The sequence below is a fragment of the Microtus pennsylvanicus genome, chromosome 12, assembly GCF_037038515.1.
Source record: "Microtus pennsylvanicus isolate mMicPen1 chromosome 12, mMicPen1.hap1, whole genome shotgun sequence".
Taxonomy (NCBI): Eukaryota; Metazoa; Chordata; class Mammalia; order Rodentia; family Cricetidae; genus Microtus; species Microtus pennsylvanicus.
The window spans coordinates 60,581,810-60,605,911 of record NC_134590.1 but is presented as its reverse complement, the minus strand read 5'-3'; the positions used below and the strand labels follow the sequence as shown (position 1 = coordinate 60,605,911).

Genomic DNA, 24,102 nt, shown 5'->3' with positions numbered 1-24,102 from the left:
GACATCCACGGCTGGTCTTTCAGCTGCCTTTTGAAGCTTCCAGATTGTTGGAACTGACTAGGCTCTGTCTCACTGCGTAGTCCCCAACACTGACCCAGCTCTATCCTAGGACCCCTGACAGCTCAGCAGGTTGCATCAGGGATGGACTGTCTCTCTGTTCCAGGCTGAACTGCTGGGTTTCCTCACAGGGGATCAGATGGCTGCCTGGAAGAGCATAAACTCAACCACCCATAGAAGACACGGGGTAGGAATTGGGGAGGTGGCTCAGTCTCACACACACAAGGACCTGAACCCGTGCAAAAAAAAAAAAGCCAGGAGTGGTGGCACACGTGTGTACTATTAGCACTGGAGAGGCAGGGACAGCAGGATCCCTGGGGCTGGCTGGCTAGCCAGCCTGGCTGAATTGGCAAGCTTCAGGCCAGTAATGGACACCACATAGACAGAATACATAGGGTTGCAACATCATAGTCTCAAATTTAGAATTAAACAGAAAAAGGGGGGGGACAGTAACAAAATTTTGGTGACAGGAAACTCATCAAACCCAAACATTGTTTATCAAAGGACACACTCAGGGAGGAGAAAGACAACCTGCCATAAGAAAATACTTTAAACCACGCATCTGCTAAAAGATTGTATCAGAATGTGTAAAGCGGTCCTGCAACAGAATCCTAAAGAAAGGAGGGCCTTGGCAGGTGTTCTGCACAGGCCTATGAGGAGATGCTGGGCTCATTAGGCAGCAGAGAACTAAAGATCAAAACCAAAAGGAGATAACGACACGAGTCCACAAAGACAGAGATATAAGGATGCGGGAGTTGCTGATGAGGATGTGAGCCGCTGGGATGGCTCTGGAAGCCAGTCTGCTCCTTTCTCCCGTAGAATTCCATGAGGTCCAGCAGGCCAGTTCTGGGCACACACACACCTGTTATGGGGAATCTCTCCTGTCAGTCTTACCAGATTCAAAACCACTTAGGAGATGTCCTGGGGCCTGTCTGTGAGAGCGGCACCATCCCATGCCCTGTAGTCACATTCTGAATTAAAAAGAGGAAAGCAAGCAAGCTATCCACAAGCATGCTCAGCTTCCTGACTAAGGACACTATGTAACCAGCTGCTTTACATTGACAGTGGACACAATGTAACCAATGGCCTCCTGTGGCCATGCTTTCCCACCATGGTGAACTGTACCCTCAGACGGTGGGCCAAAGTAGCGCCCTCCCTTAAGTTGCTTAGGTCTGGCATTTGTTGTAGCAGCCAGGAAAGTGACTAATACCAAAAAATGAAAGCATATATCTACACAAAGATGCACACACAGATGTTCACAGAAGCCAAAAGGTGGGCATGGCCCAAATGCCCATTAAATGTCACGTGGACAAAACGGGGCCTGTCCATACACTGAGACAGCGAGGAATGGTATTTAGCCACAGAAAGGAGTGAAGCCCCGAAATAAGACACAGCACAGGAGGACCTTAAAATTTGATGTCAAGCAAAAGAAGGCATTTACAACAAGCCAGGGATCATAAGACCCCATTTGCATGGCTGTTCCAGAGCAGGGAGAGAAAACACTTGTGTGCTGGGTGGGAGACAAGAAGTGGGGTCAGAAGTGGCTGTCAGTGAGTAAGGATGGTATGTAGGTGTTAACTTCTCACAATGGCCATACCTGGACTGTATGCATATTTTTGTTTTTATTTTTTTAAAGATTTATTTATTTATTATGTATACAACATTCTGGCCTCGATGTATCCTCGCACGCCAGAGGAGGGTGCCAGATCTCAATACAGATGGTTGTGAGCCACCATGTGGTTGCTGGGAATTGAACTCAGGACCTCTGGAAGAGCAGCCAGTGCTCTTAACCTCTGAGCCATCTCTCCAGCCCCTTGTTTTTATCTTATTTATTTGGGTGGGACACACAGCATGCCATGTATGTGGAGGTCAAAGGACAACTTTCAGGACTCTATTCAAGGTCCAACCTCAGAGTAGGTAGAGACCTGGGATTTAGCATTAATGGTGTGAGATTCTAACTCCAAGGCAATGCTAGCATTCACAGGGCTTTGGAAATGATGGGGTGAAGGCATTTTGCATGTGAGAAGGGTGTGGTGAGGGCAGAGGGTGGGCTGTTGTAGGGTAACTGATGTCATAACCCTCTGTGGTCACTGAGAGTGAGTGTGGGAACGGAGCACCAGTGTGACTGAGATGGGTGTCTTAGGGTTTTTATTGCTGTGAAGAGACACCATGACCATGACTATTCTTATAAAGGAAGAACATTTAATTGGGGCTAGCCTACAGCATCAGAGGTTTAGCCCATTGTCATCATGATGGGACATGGCAACATGCAGGCAGACATGGTGCTGGAGAGGAAGCTGAGACTGCTGCCTCTTGATCTGCAGGCAACAGGAAGTGAACTGAGTCGCTGGGTAGAGCTTGAGAATAGGAGAGCTGAGCCTGGAATGGCTGTCATGGAAGAGAGTTTCTGCTCTTTAAAAGCGTGCACAGCCAAGGGGCAGCCTTCAAGCTGTCCTGTCAAAAGGCCAGGACCAGTTCCTGCCCCTGCTGCTGAGTTCTATCAAGGGCGGTCATGTCATCTGTGGACAAGGGTGTGACAATGAGTTGGGTCCCAGGTAGAAGGTTCTAGAGACACACCATGATTTTGTCATACAAAGGGCAGAAGAATCAGACTAAGCAGCTGATGTGCACTCCAAAGTTTGTGCAGTGTGCCCCATGGGTGGCAGCTCATAGTTCAGACCCCATCTCCATGACATGCTCCTGCATGCTTGCAGGTGAGCATTTTCTCACATGAATTGCCTTTCCCTCTTAGCATCCAGCACAGGGCACAGCAGCTGCAGTGATGTACTGACCCAGGGTGGCCAGAGCTTGCCAGGTCTGGGATTAAATCTGCTGGTCAAAGCAGAGTCAGCCTTGGCCACGGGAAGTGGAGACAAGAGCCATTATACTGAAATTCAATTAAAGTAAAAAGTTCTCCAAAAACTTTAATGTTTTCAATGCCTTTGGGTCGTTGCTTTTGGGGGGGAGGGGGATAAGAAATCTCTCACTATGTAGTCCAGGTTAGCCTCGAACTCACAGTCCTCCTGCCTAGCCTCCCAGTGCTAGGACTACAGTGTGTCCTGCCTTTGCCTGGCTTTACATTGCATCTAAAAAGAAGATATATTCAGCTCTAAAACCTTGAATTCTAGTGGGCTGGAAAAATGATTCAAAATTTAAGAGAAAGTACTATTCTCATAGAAGACGCAAGTCCAGCTTCTAGTACCCACATCAGGCATCAGGTAGTCCACAACCATCTGTAACTCCAACTCCAAGGGGGTCTGATGCCTTCTGACCTCCTCCTGTACTTGCATCCATGTGCAGTACCCCCACACACACACATAATTCAAAACTAAGTCATTCAAAACCTGACTCCCAAAGGTACCCCTTCAACCGTCTGAAACATTACTAAAGCCCTTCCCAGAAGAATGCATTAGCTAGCTACAGCCACATAACAACCCCAGGCCCAAGATGACATCCCACATAATACTGCTTTTGAAAGACCCTCAGAGTGGTCCTTCCCTCAGGAGGAGACCCCTAACCCAAGGAACAGTCGAGACCACTGGCTGCAATTATCAAGAGGTTTATTGGGTGGGCACAGGTACCTGTGAGCGGCAAAGTCCTTTCAGAGGACTTGCGCACCTGCAGGCTGGGAAAAGGTCTTTTTATAGGAAAAGGGTGGCAAAAGCAGGCATACAGAAGCAATGCATGGTTACAGGGATCTCATTGGTCAGTTCGAATGAGGCGATGGGTTCATTTAGGGGACAAGTTTCCCGGAGACATGAAGGTCTGATAATAATAGCAGACTTTGCCCTATCTAGGGTACATGTAGTTTTTCCCAGAACTGTTCGTTCCCCTCCTAGGCCTGGTGTCTGACCACAGATATCCTGTTTTGGCCGCCTAGGAGTACCGACTTTACCTTGAACTTATATTTGTTTGTGTGAAGGCTTTGCAAAATGGCATTACAGCAGCTAAGCTGGGGTCTTTCACTTTCTCATTTCAATTCTTGGTGGAGTTGGTAGTGGCTTCACAGTGTGGTTTTATTTGTGTCTTGTTCATAGTTGATGGGATTCAGTAGTTTTCCATGTTCTTTGCCAATATCCTGTGTGATGGTTCATCTGACTGCCAATTGGATGAGATTTAGACTCAACATGTAAACAAACTGCTGGGCGTATATGCCAGGGAGTTTCTAGATTTGTCTAATGGAGGTGGGACGATCCACTCTGAATGTGGGTGGCATCATCTCATGGACTGTGGTCCTAGACTGGATAAAAAGGAGAAAGAGAGCTAGGCATTAGCCCTCATGACTCTGCTTCCTGAGTATGAGTGCATGCCTTCTCCGCCATGATGAACTGTACTCATGAACAGCCATAATAAACTCTCTCTTAAGCTGTTCTGTTGGGTAATGAGAAAATAACTAACATGACCTGTAAGGTGCTCCATCCCTCTGTGCACTCTCTCCGTGGGGCTTTCTGTCCTCTGTGAACTATGACTCTATTTCTGGACACTAACCTTCACATAGGTTACAGCTATAACCAACTGACCATCATTCTAAGAGTTTCTTTCAAGCCGGGCAGTAGCGATGCACCTCTTTAATCCCAGCACTTGGGAGGCAGAGGCAGGCGGATCTCTGTGGGTTCAAGGCCAGTCTGGTCTACAGAGCTAGTTCCAGGACAGCCAGAGCTACACAGAGAAACCCTGTCTCAGAAAAACAAACAAACAAACAAACAAACAAAAATTTAGTTTTCTTTTTCACCCTCTCTAATGACAGAAGTTCTTGTTTTGCCAGCTGATAATGGCTCACTGGATGAGCTGACGTTCTGAGGCTTGGGAGCTTTGCGTTTTTGCCTTCCAATCAGATCTGCAACTGCGTGGAGGAGACTTTCCAAGCCAAGATGAGGCAGAGGCCACTGTCAGTCTTTCCTATGTTAATATCCCACTTACCCAGAAGCATTTGTGGTGAAGGTCATTTTTCTCAGATGGACTTCCTAAAGATTTTTGCTTTCTATATTTTGGATGGCCAAAAATCTCTATAACAATTCTGTACCACTTCCATTATTTAAGTATATAAATGTATGTTCAAAAGAATTGGCATTTTTGTAGCTATGGCTGTTTTGGAACTTGCTATGTAGTCCAGGTTAGCCCTCAACTCACTATGTAGACCAGAATCGCCTTGAGCTCACAGGAATACACCTGCCTCTGCCTCCTGAGCGTTGGCATTAAAAGCACAATCCATTATGCTTGACTAGTAAGAAACGGGAACATTTTAAATGCCCTTGGATGGGGGTCAGATGAATTCAATCAACAAGATAACAGAGCACCAAATGCCAGTTCGCAGACCCAAACAGCCCTGAAGGGTTTAGTTAGAAGGAAAAATGAATAGTGCGTGTGGATAAGACTCAGAATATGTGAGGAACACTGGTCTTATATACACACATTGCTCCAGAACTGTGGGTTGGATAGCTCTCCAGGAAATCAGGTTGCAGGTGTTCTGGGAGGGGCCTGCATGGAGATCGCCTGGCGGCTCTGCCAGCTTCAGTTCTATCAGGTTGGATCTCTCTCTCTCTCTCTCTCTCTCTCTCTCTCTCTCTCTCTCTCTCTCTCTCTCCCTCTCCCTCTCTCTCTTGTCTTGTGCAATAAAGCCTGTCTGAAGATCAGAGTGCAGAACTAGCCACACTAGTTAGCCATAGAGGCCAGGGAGTGGCACACACCTTTAGTACCAGAACTCAGGAGACAAAGGTAGACAGATCTCTGTTAGTTCAAGGCCATCCAGGGCTACACAAAATTGATCCAGTCTAAAAGAGAAACAAAGGCAAATAGTGCTGGCTCACACCTTTAATCCCAATACCTGGCAGTTATGTGCCTTCAATCCCAGTACTAAGGAGGCGGAGACTCCCTATCATTACAGTCTGAGGAGGCAGTCTAGGCAGTCAGTCTGAGCGTTCAGCCTGAGGGTGTAGTCTGAGGATGCAGTCTGAGGGTGCAGTCTGAGGGTGCAGTCTGAGGGTGCAGTCTGAGGATGCAGTCTGAGGATGCAGTCTGAGGGTGCAGTCTGAGGATGCAGTCTGAGGGTGCAGTCTGAGGGTGCAGTCTGAGCGTTCAGTCTGAGGGTGCAGTCTGAGGATGCAGTCTGAGGATGCAGTCTGAGGGTGCAGTCTGAGGGTGCAGTCTGAGGGTGCAGTCTGAGGATGCAGTCTGAGGAAGCAGTCTGAGGGTGCAGTCTGAGGATGCAGTCTGAGGGTGCAGTCTGAGGGTGCAGTCTGAGGCAGGCAGTCTGAGGGTGCAGTCTGAGGATGCAGTCTGAGGATGCAGTCTGAGGAAGCTGTCTCAGGACAGAATTGCCCCTTTGGTCTGAGCATTGGTAGAGATAAGAACTCTAGTAGCTGGCTGTTCTGCTTCTCTGATCCTTCAGCCTTCACCTCACCAATTAGAATTTGTGCTACACGTACATCTTAAAGATTAAATATAGCTAAGTCCAAAGTAAAGAAAATTTGCCACTACCCATAGATCACCTCTGGGTGGCTCCCTGCCCCACCCTGGGGGTCACACCTTGAAAGGCATCAACAGGAAGGACACTTGTCAGGTTGCTGCTAACTGCTCTTCTCTCCTGGAACATGCTGGTTTCCCTAGTTTCCCATCTCAGCGACAAGTCGTTCTCAGCCTGTGGGTAGTGACCCTTTCACAGGGGTCACCTAAAACCATCAGAAAACACAGGTATTTACATTACAATTCATAACAGTAGCAAAATTATAGTGATGAAGAAGCAACGAAAATAATGGATGGTTGGGGATCACCACAACATGAGGAAGTGCATCAAAGGGTCGCAGCCTGAGGAAGGCTGAGAGACACTGGCATAGAAGATGCCCCCCCACCTTGGAGGCTCTGTTGGGTTTGTTTCATATTTCCTAGGGTTGTGAGCCTGTGATGAGGCAGAACACCTTTCAGGCTGAAGCTGTGGAATGTCTGCTTACTTCAAGGAGTAAGGGAGGGGGAAGGGAGGGAGGGAGGAAGAGACAGAGAGGAGAGGGATGCCAAGGGGGGGAGAAAGAGCAAGAGAGAAGAGGGGAGAGAAGGGAGAGGGGAGGAAGAGGAGGAAAAAGATGACACGAGAGAGAGAGAGAGAGAGAGAGAGAGAGAGAGAGAGAGAGAGAGAGAGAGAGAAGAAGAAGAAGAAGAAGAAGGAGGAGGAGGAGGAGGAGGAGGAGGAGGAGGAGGAGGAAGGAGGTAGAGAAAGCAAGAGTGTGACCGAGTATGAGAAGAGGGAGGCAGGAGGGAGGGAGAAAGAGAGGCTGACTTTCTCTTTTCATTCCATCCCAGCACTCCAGTCTTTGAGATGGTGCCACCTGCTGTGGGACAAAACTTAGTGGAGGGGGCGGTTTCAACATCCAAGTCTTCCCCTCTCAGACAGGGAACCCATGACAGACTAGAGTACAGATCCCACCAAAGTCCAGTTTGGTGAACCAACGAGTTTTACTGGGGTTGTTCACAGGAATGTAGGGGAGGGGTTACTTACAGGAGCAAAAATAGCTCAGAAACAGCTGCATTACCAAAGCCCACCCCAGAGCTCACAAAGCTGGGAACCTGGAGCATGGTGCATAGCCAGCAGGCAGCTCAACAGGTTGGAGAGGGGCCTTTCCAAGTGCCTCAGCTGGTCTGAGCCTCTTCCAGGCAGCTCAGCTGGTTTCTGCTTCCTCCGGGCAGCTGATCTGGGTCTCAGGGTCTTCTCTGCAGCTAGGAGACTCGCCCTCACAGCTCAGCCTTTTCCCTCTGTGGTGGACTCTCAGCTGTAATGTTTATTCTGACAGGGAGGGGCCTAGTGAATCAGGTCAGTGTCAGGGACTTCCTGCAACTACTTTGAGTTGTTTACGGTCTTATTTACGATTTTATTGCTGTGAAGAGACACTATGACCATGGCAGCTCTAACAAGGAAAACATTTCGCTGGGGCTGGTATACAGATTCTGAGGTTTAGTCCATTATCACCATGGCAGGAAGGATGGAGGCATGCAGGTCTATGGAGAGGCTGAGATGGAGGGGTAAGGTGGGCTCTGGAAAGAGGCTGAGATGGAGGGGGTTGTGTACTACTGCACTGATGGCTGCATGAGAGGAGGGTCACACGAGTTTGGGCAAAGGAGAAACAACTAACTGAGCAATAGATGGGCCCACTCCCCCACCTCGGTCCTCCGCAGGTCTGGTGGCTTTGGAGCAGGCAGGCAGGGCTTGCTGCCAGGCATTTCTAGGCTCCCAATCCTTTACACTTTGATGTGTCCAGGACTCCACCCCTGCCTTACAGAGCGATATAGTGAGACCTGGGAAGTGGGACACGCTTTGCTGGGTATGAATTTAGATACATGGAACGCTCGGGGTCACAAACTTCACTGAGGAGCAGAGGGTGACCGCTGCAGTCCCCCAGTGCCCCATGCTCTTTATCAACTGCAGCACAGAACTGCACATGGCCCTCTCCCAAGCGGATGAGCACCTCCAAGTTCCAATAGTGCCATTTACAAAGCAGACAGTGGCCCATTGTAGCACGAATTCTAGTTGGTCTTAATAAAAACCCAGAGTCAGATATAGGAATTAATGCTGAAGGTCAAAGAAGCAGAGAGGTCAGTCACTAGAGAGTTCTTTTACCTCTACCAAGGCTCAGACCGAAGGGGTGGTCTTGTCCTCAGACTGCATCTCCAGACTCCAGCTATCTCCACCAAACCTCAGACTGCCCTGAGCTCCTGCCTCCTTCCACCTTCTATTCCTCTCTCGGCCCAGCCATATCACTCCTGTCTCCACCTCTCAAGTGTTGGATTAAAGGCCTGTGATCCCAAGTTTTAGGATTACTTTTGAGTGAGTTTTGCTTCTCTTTTAGACAAATTCAATATTGTGTAGCCCAGCATGGCCTTGAACTAGCAGAGATCCCTCTGCTTCTGTCTCCTGAGTCCTGGGATTATAGGTGTGTGCCACCACTCCCTGGCCTCTATTGGCTTAGCTCTGCACTCTGATCTTCATGCAAGCTTTATTTGTTAAAACATAAACAAAATATCACTACAGTTGATGGATGGGCAAGCCACATGAGCCCAGCCCACTTCATCCCTCCATCTCAGCCCCTCCACAGAGCCCAGCTCACCCCTCCATCTCTGCCTCTCCCCAGAGCCCTCACTGCGGTCCTGGCCTGCTAGGAGTGGTGCAAAGCCAGCAGCAAGTTGTGAGTAAAAGCCAGGAGCTGACTTGTGGGGCAACTCAAGCTGTTTGATAGGGAAGGTGGGAGAGGGCTATAAAGTGTGAAAGCGAGAAGAGGCAAGAGCTTGGTGATGTCATCCCAGGAGAGGCTGACTGGCTTAAAGAAAGGCACTGACAGGACAGGGAGGCATCGTGGACATGTTTGAACAAGGTGCGCTTTAATCCTGGGAGCTGACAGCAGGGCTGTAGTAAGCTTCAAACCGACCTCAGGGAAGTCAGAGTCAAGGCAGAGTGGACACCATCATACAGTTCAACATCAACTGAATGTGGAGGAGAGTGGGAAAGGATGGACAATGGACACTGAGTTTCAGTGTGAAGCAAGTGTCGCGCCACAAGATGACAATAACAGTATGCTGTTGAAGGGCCAAGCATGGCGAGCGCAGGCCCGAGAATGGCTGACATTGCATAGACAGGGTTTTGCTTTTTACTCTTCTTCCCCTTCCTAAAAGCCATTAGATTACATTCCTAAAGCTAGCCCCCAAGGTCCATTCCCTATTTGGCCACTGACTCATTCCTGAGCCAAGCACCAAGGTCCAACAATCAAAATGAATTATTTAGCTAACATGCCCAATCAGGAGTTACCAACTCACCCCAGCAGATGCCCTGCTTTTCCCCTTAGAAACACACTCCTGCAGAAACACTTGCTCTTGCTTGCTTGTGCTTGCTGCTGCTGCTTGCCGTCTGCCTTTGCAGCCTCTTCCTCCCTACCCCCACTGCTTGCCCATCCAGGGCAAGTTGTGCTAAGGATTTGGCGTTTGAATATGCCCTGCACTCTGAGGGGGCCAACCTCCCTTCCAACTGTATTCCCAAAATATCTTAAAAGGGAAGGTATTGAGTTCCACACAAAGAATTGATGAATAGAGAGACAACAGATAGACTTACCTTGATCTAATGTCACACAATGTGTGATGGGGGAGAGTCTTCTGTTTTGTGTTAATTTCATTGGTTAAATAAAGAGACTGCCTTGGCCCTTTAATAGGACATAAAATTAGGTAGGCAGAGTAAACGGAACAGAATGCTGGGAGAAAGAAGCTGAGTCAAGGAGTCGCCATGGTTCTCCCACTCCAGACAGACGCAGGTTAAGATCTTTCCTGGTAAGCGCACCTCGTGGTGCTACATAGATTATTAAGAATGGGTTAAGAGGCTAAAACTAATGGGCCAGGCAGTGTTTAAAAGAATACAGTTTCCATGTAATTATTTCGGGGCATAAGCTAGCAGGCGGCCGGGGTGCTGGGGACGCAGCCCCTCCGCTCCTATTACTACAAATGTGTGCATGTGTGACTCTGTCACACAACACCCCACAAGTAAGCACAATTTTTTAAATTTATTCATTTTTTTAAAAAACTATCTTTTCTCATTTTACATACCAATCTCAGTTCCCACTCCCTCCCCTCCTCCTGCTCCCTCTACTTCACCCCATCCCCCCCCCACACTCCTCAGAGAGAGTAAGGCTTCATTCAAATGAACAAAGGATTTCCTTAAAATAAGTTTGAAGGGTGTCAAGATCTTGGCCACCCGGGCTACATGGTGAGATTCTATCCCCATTTTTAAAAACCAACACTAAATCAAGGCAAATGCAATAAGATAAGAAAACGAAATGAGATGTAAGGAATAGAAGGCGTGTCCTGTAGAGGACAGAGCTGACCAAGAAGCCACTTCAAAAATAGCATTAATGGGGACTGGGGCAATGTCTCGGTAGATAAAGCGCTTGCTGCACAAGCGTGAAGCCTGAGTCCAATCCCAGAATCCACACAAAAAGCTGGAAGTCGCACCATGATTGTAATAGGGGGACGGAAGAATGACATCTGATGTCTACATGCATTCCCACCCACCGGCACCTGCACACACATGGGTGTGCGCATACCTGTGAGCACGAGCACACATGTGTGTGCGTGCAAACACACACAATATTAATGACTGAAAACAAATTTAAGTGGCAACAAAGAAGGCTTAACAGGTCTGAAGACTATTACAACAAAATAAAATAAAAATGTGGCCACAAGGTGGCAGTAGCTCCCAGGGGCTATGTTAGCCTGATCTTGGCAGGTATGGGAAACAAACATAAACTACAAAAAAAACTGAAATAAACTACAAAAAAAATATTCCTTTCTATAAAAATATGTTTTATTTTGTAGATTTACTTTAAATTTGCTGTCATTGTGTCACGAGATGACAACTTTCAGGAGTTGCTTCTGTCCACTGTAGGATCCAGGGACCAAACTCAGATGGCCTGGTTTAATCTCTAAACGCTGATCCCACTAGTGTGGCACATACCTTTAAGTCAAGCATTAAAGGGAGGTGGTGGCGCACGCCTTTAATCACAGCATCGAGAGGCAGAGGCAGGCAGATCCCTGTGAATTCAAGGCCAGGCTGGTCTACAAGAGCTAGTTTCAGGACAGGCACCAAAGCTACACAGAGAAACCCTGTCTTGAAAAAGAAAAAAAAAAGTTGGCTGTCTCTATGAGTTCCAGGCTAGTCATGACTCTATCATGAGGGCCTATCTCAAAAAAAAAAAGATTGTGCCTCATGTCTACTTCATGCCCACAGTGCATTCAGGACAGAGGAGCACTAGGAGAGAAGATGGCAAATGCAGGAGTGACCTCACAGGAAACAGAGAGGTCAGAGGCTCATTCCTGCAGTCACCAAAGGAGGCAGGGCTGGTCTGTGAGAGCTCTCCGGCCACATTCTCCTGCCTTCCTAGGCCTTTGCAGGTGGAAACCCTGCTTCCTACACGACCTCTTTTGGAATATTCCTTCTCCGTAACGCACTGAGGAGTAAGGTCCATTTGTGGGTGTTGTTGGAGGCCCTGTTTGTTGCCAACTTCCCATAACTGTGATAAAACACCCGAGACAACCAACTGGGGAAGGGTCTATTCTTTGCACGGTTTCTGTGGTTTTACCCCTGGACACTTGGCTCCATTGATTCTGGTCTGTGATGAGGCAAGAATTTATGGTAAGGAACATGTGGGGGGACAGCTGCTCACCCAAGATGAAGAGAGAGAGGGAAGGAGAAAAGAAGGGAAGGAGGGAGGGAAGGAAAGAGGAAGAGAAGAAAGGAGGGAAGAGCTGGCTTTTATAGCAAAGTTCCTGTCCCCAAACCCATTAACCTCTAAGTACATCAATGTATTTTCACACTAATACGATCCAGTCACATTCCATGGGCCCCACCTCTGAGCGCTGCTGCACTGGGAACCAAGCTTCCAATGCATGATTTTGGGAGCCAGCAGATCCAAACACTGGCATTGTTCTGCCTCAGAACTAACTAAAGAATAGCACCCACATGAACCCTCTCCTAAGCACTGTGGTACCAGAACTATGCAAAAGCAGTTAAATTAAGGAGGCCCACTGTATCACTGAGGGCTCAGCGTAATCCCTTGTCAGAGGGGTCCAGGAGGGCTGGGGGAAGCCACAGAGAAAGGGCGGATGGTGGTGGGAGATACAGGCAGCAAACAGTCAAGAATACCTTATGCACCCCTCCCTGGAGCCCCAAGGAGAGGCAGCTCTGTCACACCCTGCCTTCAGCCCCGAGAGACTGCCTCTAGACTTCTGCCCCCCAGAACTGTGAGGGAGTAAATGCAGGGGAGAGGGTGCTGTGGATGGTCCTGTTGAAGTCACTTGCTGCAGAGACTTCATATGAGGCCTTTTATTTGAGCTCACAGGTGTGAGTTCACAGGTGTGAGTTCGCAGGTGCATGGGAGATGAGCAAACACAAAACTAGTCTCCCTTTCCCTGGGAACATTTCAGCAGATGCAGCTGACTGGGATTGATGGCATCCTGTGGATTCCACCTACGGAGTGGTTGGCCTACAGAGTCTAGGGCATGAGTCAAGGGCATGAGCGATGAATGTACCCCACGACTTTCAATTTGTATGTTAATACAGTCCTTTTGTTCTACTCCCACCTCTTGAAATCAGGGGTATATTAAGTTGTTGGAAAACAAAAACACAGGCAGATTTCTAGTACTCACTGAAATTCCCTCCCGGTACTATCCTATATGTTCCTGCATTTTATTATTTTTGTTCGCATTTTTTGTATCCTTTCCTATATTTCTAAATTCCCACGCCTCCACTCTGAAGAGGGTATTTTTGTTGAGGCTGGCCCCCAACAGCATCTGTGTTCCCGGATGCCTCCAGAGAAACCGCAGAGGTGGCTGTGAAGTGACCTTAGCTGGCCCAAAGGAGATTGGGAGGTGCTAAGGTCCCAGGGTCCCGCTGACCACATCTTAAGCTGGTGGGTGTGAGAGAAAGTTTGATGAAAAAAAAACTGATTATGTTGTCTGCCAGCCATGTACCATGAACCCTCCTGTGTGCTGGTCAGATCAGTCAGGCAGAAAAACATCACAATTGGGAAAGGACCACGGGCACACTGAAGTGGTGGGTCTTATACGGTAGTGGATGCTTACCGTGGGGAAAATGCTGGAAACTGACTCATGGGATGATTTAAGAATGACAGTGTCGTTCCCTTGTGGGAGTGGTAGAAATCGAGGAGGCCCTGAAGGCTGGCCTGGCACCCTTGGGAGAACACAGACTGCTTGGGAGGATGTTCAGGAGGGATGAGAACAAGAATGTAGCCATGGTACAGCTTACGGTAGAGACTTAGTGCTCCGATTCCCAAGGAGATACCTGGAAAAGGAGGTGTCTAGAGAGTGATCTTTAAGCCTCCTGGTGCTGATAATGAGTTTTTATGCAGATTAAATGAGTTTTTAAAGGAAGAGGGCATGACGATGGGTGAACTGACCAGAGTTCTTGGAAATTGAAATGACCCTCCCAGCTTAGACCAGGGCACGATCCCTGAAATGCAAGCCCCATGTTGGCACAGGCATCAGATGAGGCCCTTAAGCCTACCCTGCAGTATTTGAGGTACAAAAACTGAGTGTATTCTCAGGCAGGGATCCTCCACGACCAGGTGAAGAAGAATTTGAGTCTTGGATGTTTCATACTTCTCAGATAATGAAAACATGGCAGGTGTCGGATGTAGAGAAAAGAAGGCGGTCCATAGAGAGCCTTAGAGGCCCAGCGTTTAAAATTATGCGAGTCCTCAAGATAAACAATCCTTTCATTACAGTTGCAGAATGCCTAAAGACTCTTGAGGCAATATTTGGGGTTATTGATAATCCTAGGGCATTGCAGGTCAAATACCTTACCACTTACCAGAAGACAGATGGAAAGCTGTCTGCCTATGTTCTAACTGGAACCTTTGTTACAGAAATTGGCACAGAAAGGAGCAATCAAGAAAGAAGTGGTGAATCAGGCTCGTCTCGACCAGATGGTTGCTGGGGCAGTTCAGAAGACAGTCCAAAGAGAGCTTGGACTGCCAGAGGTGGCCCAGCCTCAGGCTTGCTACAGTTACACTGACAGGGGATGAGGAGGCAGCAGAGAAGGAAGAGGACTTCTTCAGGCTTCACTTGACCCAAGACCAGCAAGGATGTCATGGGTAGACGATGGAGGAATTCATGTCAGGGATCAGCCCGTTCCCACCTTGTGCTGCCAAGTAACTTACACTTTGTCGTGTTCACCCTAGTGAATGTCTCCCCAGTGTATTACTGACATGGACATGTCATTCTACACTGGTAATTATTTCAATCAAAAGATCCGTCATTCTACTAGTGCAGTGTTCCAGGAGGCCAAACAAAGTTCACTCACACATGTAATAGTCATACATGACCAAGTTATCAGTTTTTAATAGTTTTTTCGTGCTGCCACATTTCTGGTAAAGACCCTGAGCCAAGACTGGCTATGATATTTAGGGTTTTTTTTTTAATAAATCAGTTATTGATTCTGTGCAATCTAAAAGCAAAACTGAATGCTGAGGTTAAGTCTACAACAGCTATCTTTAGGTCTGTGATGTGTCTGACGTGTTGTTGAAGTATCTGGCTCTTAATGCCATTTTCTTGGTGTTATTAAATTGAATACATAAAGGAATGCTAAAAAAATAAAAAATAATAATCCCAGGCATTTCCAAACTGACCAACCTTCAAGTTGCACGAGGGAATAAAGAGCCAACCCCTAACTGCAGCATCACCACGCCGCTGAAGGCCTCACTGGACACCGTTTGGGAGACAAGCACTGGTTCTGCTTTCCACCCAGTGCATGCTGGGTCAGTGTGAAGAGCTTCTTCTAGTTGTGTGAGTTGCCTAACCTGGCCAAGCGTTCCTCTCTCCAGCAAGCCTTGGGGCTGATCCACAAGAGGACATCCTCAAGAGCCAGGCACGTGGCAGACATTCTGCTGTGATGCATAGCACACCCACAGTCCTGCTGTCGAGCCATCCGCATGACCTTCTGAGGACTGCTTTTCTTTACGAACAGCACTCCATCCTCCCTGGGTCCACCCCACGTTTTCGTTTGATCCTCCTGCACTCCTGGACTGCCCTGACCTCTGCTGAAGGTGAACTCTGACAGCTGACCTGAGTGTTTTCTCCGGGAAGCTCAGTCTCCACCTGCAGATCACTGATCAGGTGGGTGGGAAGTTCTGGACATCTGGGGGACTCTGGAACTGCCTACGGTAGCAGCTTCTGGGGATGGCTGCCACTCGAGTAGTTCCTAAGTGGGTCACCAGGTGGCAGCACAGGCAGGTACGCCTCCTAGCAGTGGAACCCTGGGGGCTGTACTGAGAAGCTGCTTAGGATCCTCAAGGGCCTCACCCCTGGGAAGAGCCATACTTGTCTGTCTGTCTCCACACACAGCAAGAACACTTCACCTGTCTTTGCGGATGGATGTGCGAGTTGTGGACATCGCCATTTCTTTGCAGCCTTACAATAAGACCCAAGATGGAAGAGAAACCATGTTCAGGATGGGAGCAATTTGGTGACCTGGTTACTACCAGGGAAAACCACAGGATGTTTTAAGTCTTATTCCAGAAAATTCCAAAAGGAAAGTGGATGAGCCCCCATTGTATTTGTTATGGTTTTCTGTCTCTTTAAGAGACAAGCCACGTCCACTCCCTCCCCCATCCGCTGAGGCAGGCTGATCTTCAGCTTCCGGCCTGAGCTCCCTCTCTTTTCTATCTTCCTCTCGGAGAGCCAGCTTCACTTCTGCCTCTCACCCCACTTCTCTGCTTCCCCCCTTCTCTGTCTCTTTCTCCTCTCTCTCTCCCTCTCTCCCCTTCTCCCTTCATCACCCCCTGAATAAATATTCAACCTCACTCTGCAAGTCGTGTCTATCCATGTCTCTGGCTTCTGCCCGCCTGCCATGTGTCTCCCTGCCTGGGACCAGCCACTGCTCGGAGACCAGCAGCCGTCACTACCTGGGACTGGCTACTCCCAGGGCCCGCTGTCTGCCACCACATGGCCCGCCAACCACCACTCGGGCCACCACTCTGGGACCGGCAGCTGTCTCTGTCTGGGACTGACTGCTCGCAGGGCCCACTGTCTTCTGCCACATGGCCCGCTACCACCATTTGGGACCTACAGCATTTCTGCTGCCTTCTGCCGCCGGGGATCTTGCAGCATTTTTTTAAAAAAATTATAAAAGTACTCATCACCGACTTCAGCACTGCCAGTGCTTCCCCAGTCTCACAAGAAGCCTCGCCTTTTAAAACAAGAGCATTTAAAAAGCTACTCCCAAATAATATGGCAACTTACTATAAATATTTCCATTCAAAGCCCTAACCACTAGGCCATATCACTCCCTAAGAAAAGGGCCAGTGGTGCCGCATTATCATCTGATACTAGTCCCAATTAAGTCCCATCTCACACTCTGCCTTTTTCAGTTGTCTGTTCTGTCACAATCAAATGCAATGCCACAGACCAATTGTCTTTCAATTTCACCCCCTTCCCGTTCTCTGCGCCCTAATGAATTAACAAATCAGGTTGTTGGGGGGCCAGCCTCAACAAAAATACCCTCTTCAGAGTGGAGGTATAGGGATTTAGAAATATAGTAAAACAAATACAAAAATAATAAAACGCAGAAACATAGGATCGTAGTGGGTGGGAATTTCTCAGTGAGTACTGAAAATTCGCCTGTGTTTAATTTTCCAACAGGTTAATAAACCCCTGACCCCAAAAGGTAGGAGTAAAACAAAAGACTGCAGTAACACACAAATTGAAAGTCACGGGCTACATTTCGTGCTAGACTCAAGCCCTAGACCAAACCACTCCCTGGGTGGGATCCCAAGTTCTTTCCATAAAGGGAACTGGAACTTAGTTGGAGCCTTAGACTATTGTTTTAGGTAGGAACAAATTACTTCCCTACGTCAGGAGCACAACGTCTAGCAACTAGCCACACCTGTTGACAACAGCCCTGAGAGAGCAGAACTCTCTGACAACTGGGTGGGAATCTCTGTTTGAGTCAATAACCTTGAATGAACAAGAAACAGGTCCCAAACTTTCTGACTTTTGGCCTCTTTGGGCCTCCACACCAGGCCACCTGTCCCCTGAACCAGGATCCCTGGAAAGAAAGTGTTTGCAAGGGCTGACTGACTAAAACCTCAGTGGCTGTGGAGAGGCTGGAACACCGCAGGTCCAGAACTTAAATTACAATTTATCATGGCCTATCCTTAGTCCATGAAACCATCCCTTGCCCCACTCTGTCAGACTTAACATTCCATAAACAGACTAAAATCTTGGCAACATAGTAACAAAACACGAGTCCCCACCAATCAAAGGGCTGCGAGTGTTATCAAAGGCCATCTAAGGCCTACAGCTAAGATTTCTCTGATTTGTTGTTATCGTGTACTTAGTATTTTCACCAATGCATTTTATGTCTTGAGTTACGGCTTTCTTTCTTCTGCTGCTATAAAACCTCCTGAAACTGCTTTCACGTTAAAACATAATTTGGGGTGTTCTAAAAAACATTGAATTTGGGGTATTCTAAAGCTGTGTTTCTGAACCAGAGTAGCTCATAGTTGGCTTCAGAATAAACTTCTACCTTTTGAGGTGACATGTGCTTTCGTGTGACAGCTCCACCCCTGACAAACAGGAGCATTTGCTGAGCAAATGATTTTAATAAGAGTTTGGGCCCTTTCGAGGTGCACAAGCAGGCTGTAATCCACGGGACAGGGCATTCGGTCTCGGGATGTGAGAGAGGCTGAGGAGGAAGGAAACAGATGCAGAGACCTGGACAGGGGGCGTCCTCCGACAACTCTCAGCACTGCAACCTCCCCCAGAGCATTGACCAAACATTTGCACCCATATTCTCAGAGGTCTCCTGCACACAGTGCTGCTACTTCATTTGCTTCTGTTGGGGTCTGAGAAAACTGTAGGTGACAGAAGGTACAAACCAAGCCATGTTCCTCGGGTCGTCCACAGACAGCCTGCTGACACAACACAACATGCTTGCGACAAACTTGCCACCGGCCCTCACCTTCCCGGTCCTCCCACGTTCCCTAAACCAAACGCGGTGGGAGGTTTAAGCGAGCACCAGCAGTCCTGCACAAGTTGCCAGGTTCCACCCGAGCGCCGACCACCGCCTGCTCCGCCCCCCCCGTGCTCTTCCTCCCCATTGGCTGTTCCTGTCGCGCCCCGCTCACAGAGGCTCCGCCCCCGCTCCCTTCACCTTTCACCTCCTCACCTTCCGGAGCTCCCAGAAGTCTCAGTCCTCGCCCACCGGGGAGGAGGAACGGTACTCCGTCACGACTAGCAAGTATTGGTGGACGTGGTTGTCCATCACAGCAACGATGGTCACGGATTAGCTGAGAAGCAGCAGTAGGTGGGGAAGCTGGCGTAGTACTTCCGCGCATGCTCAGTGTGGGCGCAGTGACGCAGTCGCGGGGGCAAGCATGGCGGCTCGGTGCGTGAGGCTCGCGGGGCGCAGTCTGCCGGCGTTGGCGCTGTCTCTCAGGTGAGAGAGTGCCGCTCTTCCGTGTCAGCCCCACTCACTGCCTAGTTCTGGCCGCGGCCTTAGCAGCAGACTAGGGGTCCCCTCAGCCGGGTCCCGGGTGCCCTGGATCCTCGTACTCACAGCCAGATCCCCCGTCCCTGGCTTCTCCGCCCGGGCGTCCCGGGATCTGCTGTGAGGCGCTGCATGAACTGGGCTCGAGAGCCGAGGAGCAGGGCAGCTGGGGCGTAAGCGTGGGGACCCGGGCTCTGCAGCGATACGTCAGGTGGAAGGCTCCGCCACTTGCTTTTCTGACGACATACCGCTTGCTCATGGGCACGGGACACCACCCCTTCTGGGATTGCAAAAGCCAACCCCAGAAGCCAGAGACTTGGCCAAGGTCAGGCAGCCAGGCAGATGCTCGCCTGCCCAGCGGCTGGCGTTGCTAAAACTGGTTGGTAACTGCAGTGTGCACTTCAGGGCCAACTCGGGCATGCTCCAGACCAGGATGTATCTTGTCTGTTATGCCCAAATCCGCGAAGTCCCCCAAAATCAACAAGGAGACCGAGTCCCGCATGTAAAAGCAAAGAGCCTTTATTTTATGCAAGTTTGCAAACTCGGTCTCTCTGCATGTCCAGCGTATTGGAATAAACGGAGAGCCCCTAGCTCAGTTAGAGTTGGGTTTTTATAGTAGTAAAGGTGGGGGTGAGGGGTTTCTGAGGTTCAGGACCCCTGATATTGGCTGACATTTGCCTAGGGGTGTCCTGGTGAGTGTGTGCTGGCAGGTGATGCGATCTACAACAGTTGGAAAGTTATTAGATATTTCCGTTGGATGGTTTGTTCGTGGTGCTCGGGTAATCTCAGTTTGTGTTTCTTCCTGCAATCAGGTATTGCGTCAGGGTAAACTACTGAGACTCAGGCCACCATTTAAACTTATCGATGGCGGAGTCCTACTCTGGCAGGTGATAATGGTTGGAAGTAAAGAACTTCCTTTAGATGCTCTATTTACCATGGCTGGCTCTTACACTGTCCACAGTTTATTTAGACAAATGCTTTTTTTTTCCATCTTTACCTTAACCTGTGGCTTCGGGCTTTTGAGTTCCACCTCTAAAGTTAAGCAACTGTTTAGTATCTTTACCTTGTTCCTTGCTAGGGCTGAGCTATTGGTTAATGCAAAGCAACTTTCCCTGAATTTTGTGGAAAATGGGTAGAATGGGAGTTGGGTTTTTCGTCTGGTGAGGGCAGGCACCTTAAAAGGTGACTACAGGATGAAAACAGGCTTACTGTGCCAAGAGCTGGGCGCAAAGCGGCCTCCAGGAATATTCCTGTAGAAGCGCTTCTCATCTGTGCTACTGCATTTGACGTTAACTGACAGGAAAGCAGCCTCCCACCCCCAACTTCCCCCAGCCTGGTTTATGTCTGTCCCTGAAGCTGTGTTTTTGAAGAAAGGTGCTCTAGGAGGGAGGCCAGAGAGCTGTATGGCCCAGGGTTAACACGAGGTATCTTCTATCTCATTTACTCCTTTGCTGGGGACAGGTACCACAGAGGACAACTTGGAGAAATTAGTTCTCTCCTTCCAACATGTAGGTACTGGGGATTGAACTCATATCATGACTGGCTTGGTGGCAAGTACCTTGACCCAGTGAGCTAGCTTGAAGTCATGATTTGACTAGGGTGGCTGGCCAGGGGGCTGCAGGGATCTGCCTGTCTCTGCCACCTCAAGACTAGGACTACAGGTGTGCCTCTATGCTTGACTTTCTTATGTGGGTTCTTGGGGTGCAAACTCAGGTCTTTGTGCTTGCACTGTAGGAATTTTACCTACTGAGCCACCTCCCTGTCTCCATAGCCATGTGTTTTGTGTGTTACAATTGCCTTTGTTAGGTCTGAGGTAAGTCTTTCCTAGCAAATAGTTTGAAATTACACAAATCATTTCTATTAAAACATTTACTTTGTTGGGGAGGAGGCTGCACATCATACAATGCATGTGTAGAGATTGGGACAGTCTGTGGGGGTTGGTTCTCTCTACCATGTGCGTCCTCCAAACTAGAACTCTGGTGTCGGGCTTGGCAGCCAGTGCTCTTACCCACTGAGCCATCTCGGGCCCAGATTTCTAAAATCTTATGCCTGTCTTTAGGCTGCCTTCACTTCTTACGTGTGGGCTTTTCCGTAGGCCTTCTCCTCGCTTGTTGTGCACACTTACAAAACAGACGAACAGTGGCCAGAACCTGGAAGAGGACTTGGGTCATTGTGAGCCAAAGACAGAGCAGCCATCTGCAGACAAGACCCTCCTGGAAGAGAAGGCGAAGCTAGAAAAGCAGCTGAGGGAGACCATGGTAAGACCCTGGCTTAGGGTTTCTGTTGCTCTGAAGAGGCACCGTGACCATGGCAACTCTTATAAAGGAAAACATTTAATTGGGGTGGCTTGCTTACAGTTCAGAGGTTCAGTCCGCTATCATCATAGTTGGAGATGGTGCTGGAGAAGTAGCCGAGAGTCCTACATCTTACAGGCAGCAGGAAATGGACTGTCTCACTGGCATGACTTGAGCATAGATGAGACCTTAAAGTCCACTTCCGCAATGACACACTTCTTCCAACAAGGCCCCACTTCCACCCAGTGGTGGCGGTGCACCCCTTTAATCCCAGCACTTGGGAGGCAGAGGCAGGCAGATCTCTGTGAGTTTTGAGGCCAGCCTGGTCTACAAGAGTGAGTTCCAGGACAGGTTCCAAAGCTATGAGAAGCCCTGTCTCTCGGGGCCATTTTCTTTCAAACCACCACAGACCCTTGGTGTAAGCACTGCTGGATTGCTGCCTGCATGGTCCACATGACAGCTTCCAAGTTCACAGGTGACAGGGCACAGGCAAGGACATTTAATTATTTGTGTACTGCCTTCTGGGGGCCCAGGTGGCAAACAAACTGCCAAACCCTCTGTGGCTCTGCTTCTGACCTGGGAAGTTGTATTATGGTAAAAATTACACCTTTAATCCCAGCACACGGGAGGCAAAAGCAGGTGGATCTTAGTCTGAGGCCAGCCTGATCCACAAAACAAGTTCTAGGACAGCCAGAGCTGTTATACAGAGAAACACTTTCCCCCACCTCACTTCCCTCCCCCCCCCAAAACCAAAAAATTCTACAGAGTCTTCCATTCAAATGAGGGATACTTGGTGTGATAAAGCTGGAACTGATGAAAGTAATCAGAAAAATATGTACAGAAGTGGAGTGTGGGAGTCAGTGATGGCAATTATCACTCCCATGTTGAAGAGGCAGCAGTCAAGTCCCTTAAGTGCATGGGTAATTGGTAGCATCACTTACATGGCTGGCACTGTGCTGAACTCTGTTAATCTTCAACCACGGTCCCTTCATAGATGAGGAAACTGAGATACAGAAAAACTAGTGGAATTTTCCAAGTTTTGAAAGCTAGACCAGGACAAGCTGTCTCAGAGCCTTGCTCCGTGACTGCTTGAAAACCGAGGGCAGGTATTATAGAGACCTGGAGTCCACCAGTGGATATTAGAGAATGTCAGAAATGTGCTGAGATCTGTCCTATCTCTGCCTCCACTAATTATTTGGCTGGGCGTGGCCTCTTTGAGATCCTCAGGTGATCTTCCTTCCTCTCCGAGGAGGCGGGAAACTGAGGTAGGCAACCCCTAGTGATATGCTTCGACACCTTCAAATTGGCGTATTTCCCTAAGGGATGACGAGGGTACGAGCACATGAGGAGGACCTGTTGGCTCTTTCCCACTGTGGCCTTGGGTAGTAGTCTCTCCTTGCCTCCTGGAGACACCAACACAAGTGTAAATTACTCTTAAACTGTCCTGATTTTGTCCAAAATCTCAGTTAATGACATTTTATTTATGTCCTGATTTAGAGTTTGTTATATAATCATTTTGAAATCAGAATGGCTTTCTCACATATCTGTAACATAATTAAATCTTTTTCTTTTAGGAAAAATACAAACGGGCTTTGGCAGATACTGAGAATTTTCGGCAGAGAAGCCAGAAGCTGGTAGAGGAGGCCAAGCTGTTTGGTAAGCAGACATTGTCGTTTCTGAGAGGGGAGAATGCAGGGATGCAGATGTGGGTAACATGGAGATGGTGGTGCAGCTCCTGCTGTCCTCACAGTACTCTCCTGTTGAGCTGGCCTTGCCTGCCGCCTGGTCAGCAGTCACCTTGTTTCTCTCTCTACTGTGCTTTCTTCCTTTCCTCACTTTTAGTACCTATTACGTGCTCTTTCTCAGAAGTGCTGTGGTTCTATGGCATATCATTTGACCAGGCATCATGAACAGCCCTGTGTGAGGAGTCCGTGCAACTGATACTAAGTGGAGACCATCTTCTCTTCCTCCATGCAGGCATCCAGGGCTTCTGCAAGGACTTGTTGGAGGTTGCAGACATCCTGGAAAAGGCAACCCAGAGTGTTCCAAAGGAGGAGATCAGCAACAATAATCCTCACTTGAAGATCCTATATGAAGGGCTAGTCATGACTGAAGTCCAGATTCAGAAGGTGTTCACAAAACATGGCTTGCTCAGGCTCGACCCTATCGGGGTCAAGTTCGACCCTTATGAACACGAGGCTTCGTTCCACGCCCCCGTGGAGGGGAAAGAGCCAGGCACTGTGTCAGAAGTTAGAAAGGTGGGTTATAAGCTGCATGGGCGTATCCTCAGGCCAGCTTTGGTGGGGGTAGTGAAGGAAGCTTAGCTGCCTTCCTCAGGGCTCTGGACTTTGTAAGTCACTTGCTAGAACTTGAAAGGCAGAGAGGCAGGGTTGTAATTTCTCATCTGTGAACACATCTGACCCTTGTCCAGCCTTTTGGAAATTTTAAGTAAGCTAAGCAGAACACAAAGCTGCTTGCATACTATCAGGGACTCTGTGAGCCTGATCACTGAGTTTAGCATCACCTACTTCAGAAGAGGGCTTCGGGAGTAGTAACACTGTATCTGTTCCACCTGGTGATTGTTAAGTACTTTACACAAATAAAAGGTCTTTGGCTACATCTGTGCTGCACAGTCTATCTCTGGGTGCCAAGGCACTGGTATCACTCAGCATGGTGGGGTTCCTTCAAAGAGAAGGGCCAGAGAGGGTTACCAGCAAAGCT

At 48.7% G+C, this 24,102-nt stretch overlaps 1 protein-coding gene across 1 annotated transcript; it reads left to right on the top strand.

The window, feature by feature from the left end:
* Nucleotides 1-18,888: 18,888 nt before the first annotated feature.
* Grpel1 (GrpE like 1, mitochondrial) lies at nucleotides 18,889-23,998 on the top strand. The gene is made up of 4 exons (XM_075943770.1): nucleotides 18,889-19,036; nucleotides 21,183-21,345; nucleotides 22,956-23,037; nucleotides 23,359-23,998. Exons 1-4 carry the CDS (start codon nucleotides 18,975-18,977, stop codon nucleotides 23,703-23,705), a joined length of 654 nt encoding a protein of 217 aa, XP_075799885.1. The 5' UTR covers nucleotides 18,889-18,974; the 3' UTR covers nucleotides 23,706-23,998.
* Nucleotides 23,999-24,102: the final 104 nt, after the last annotated feature.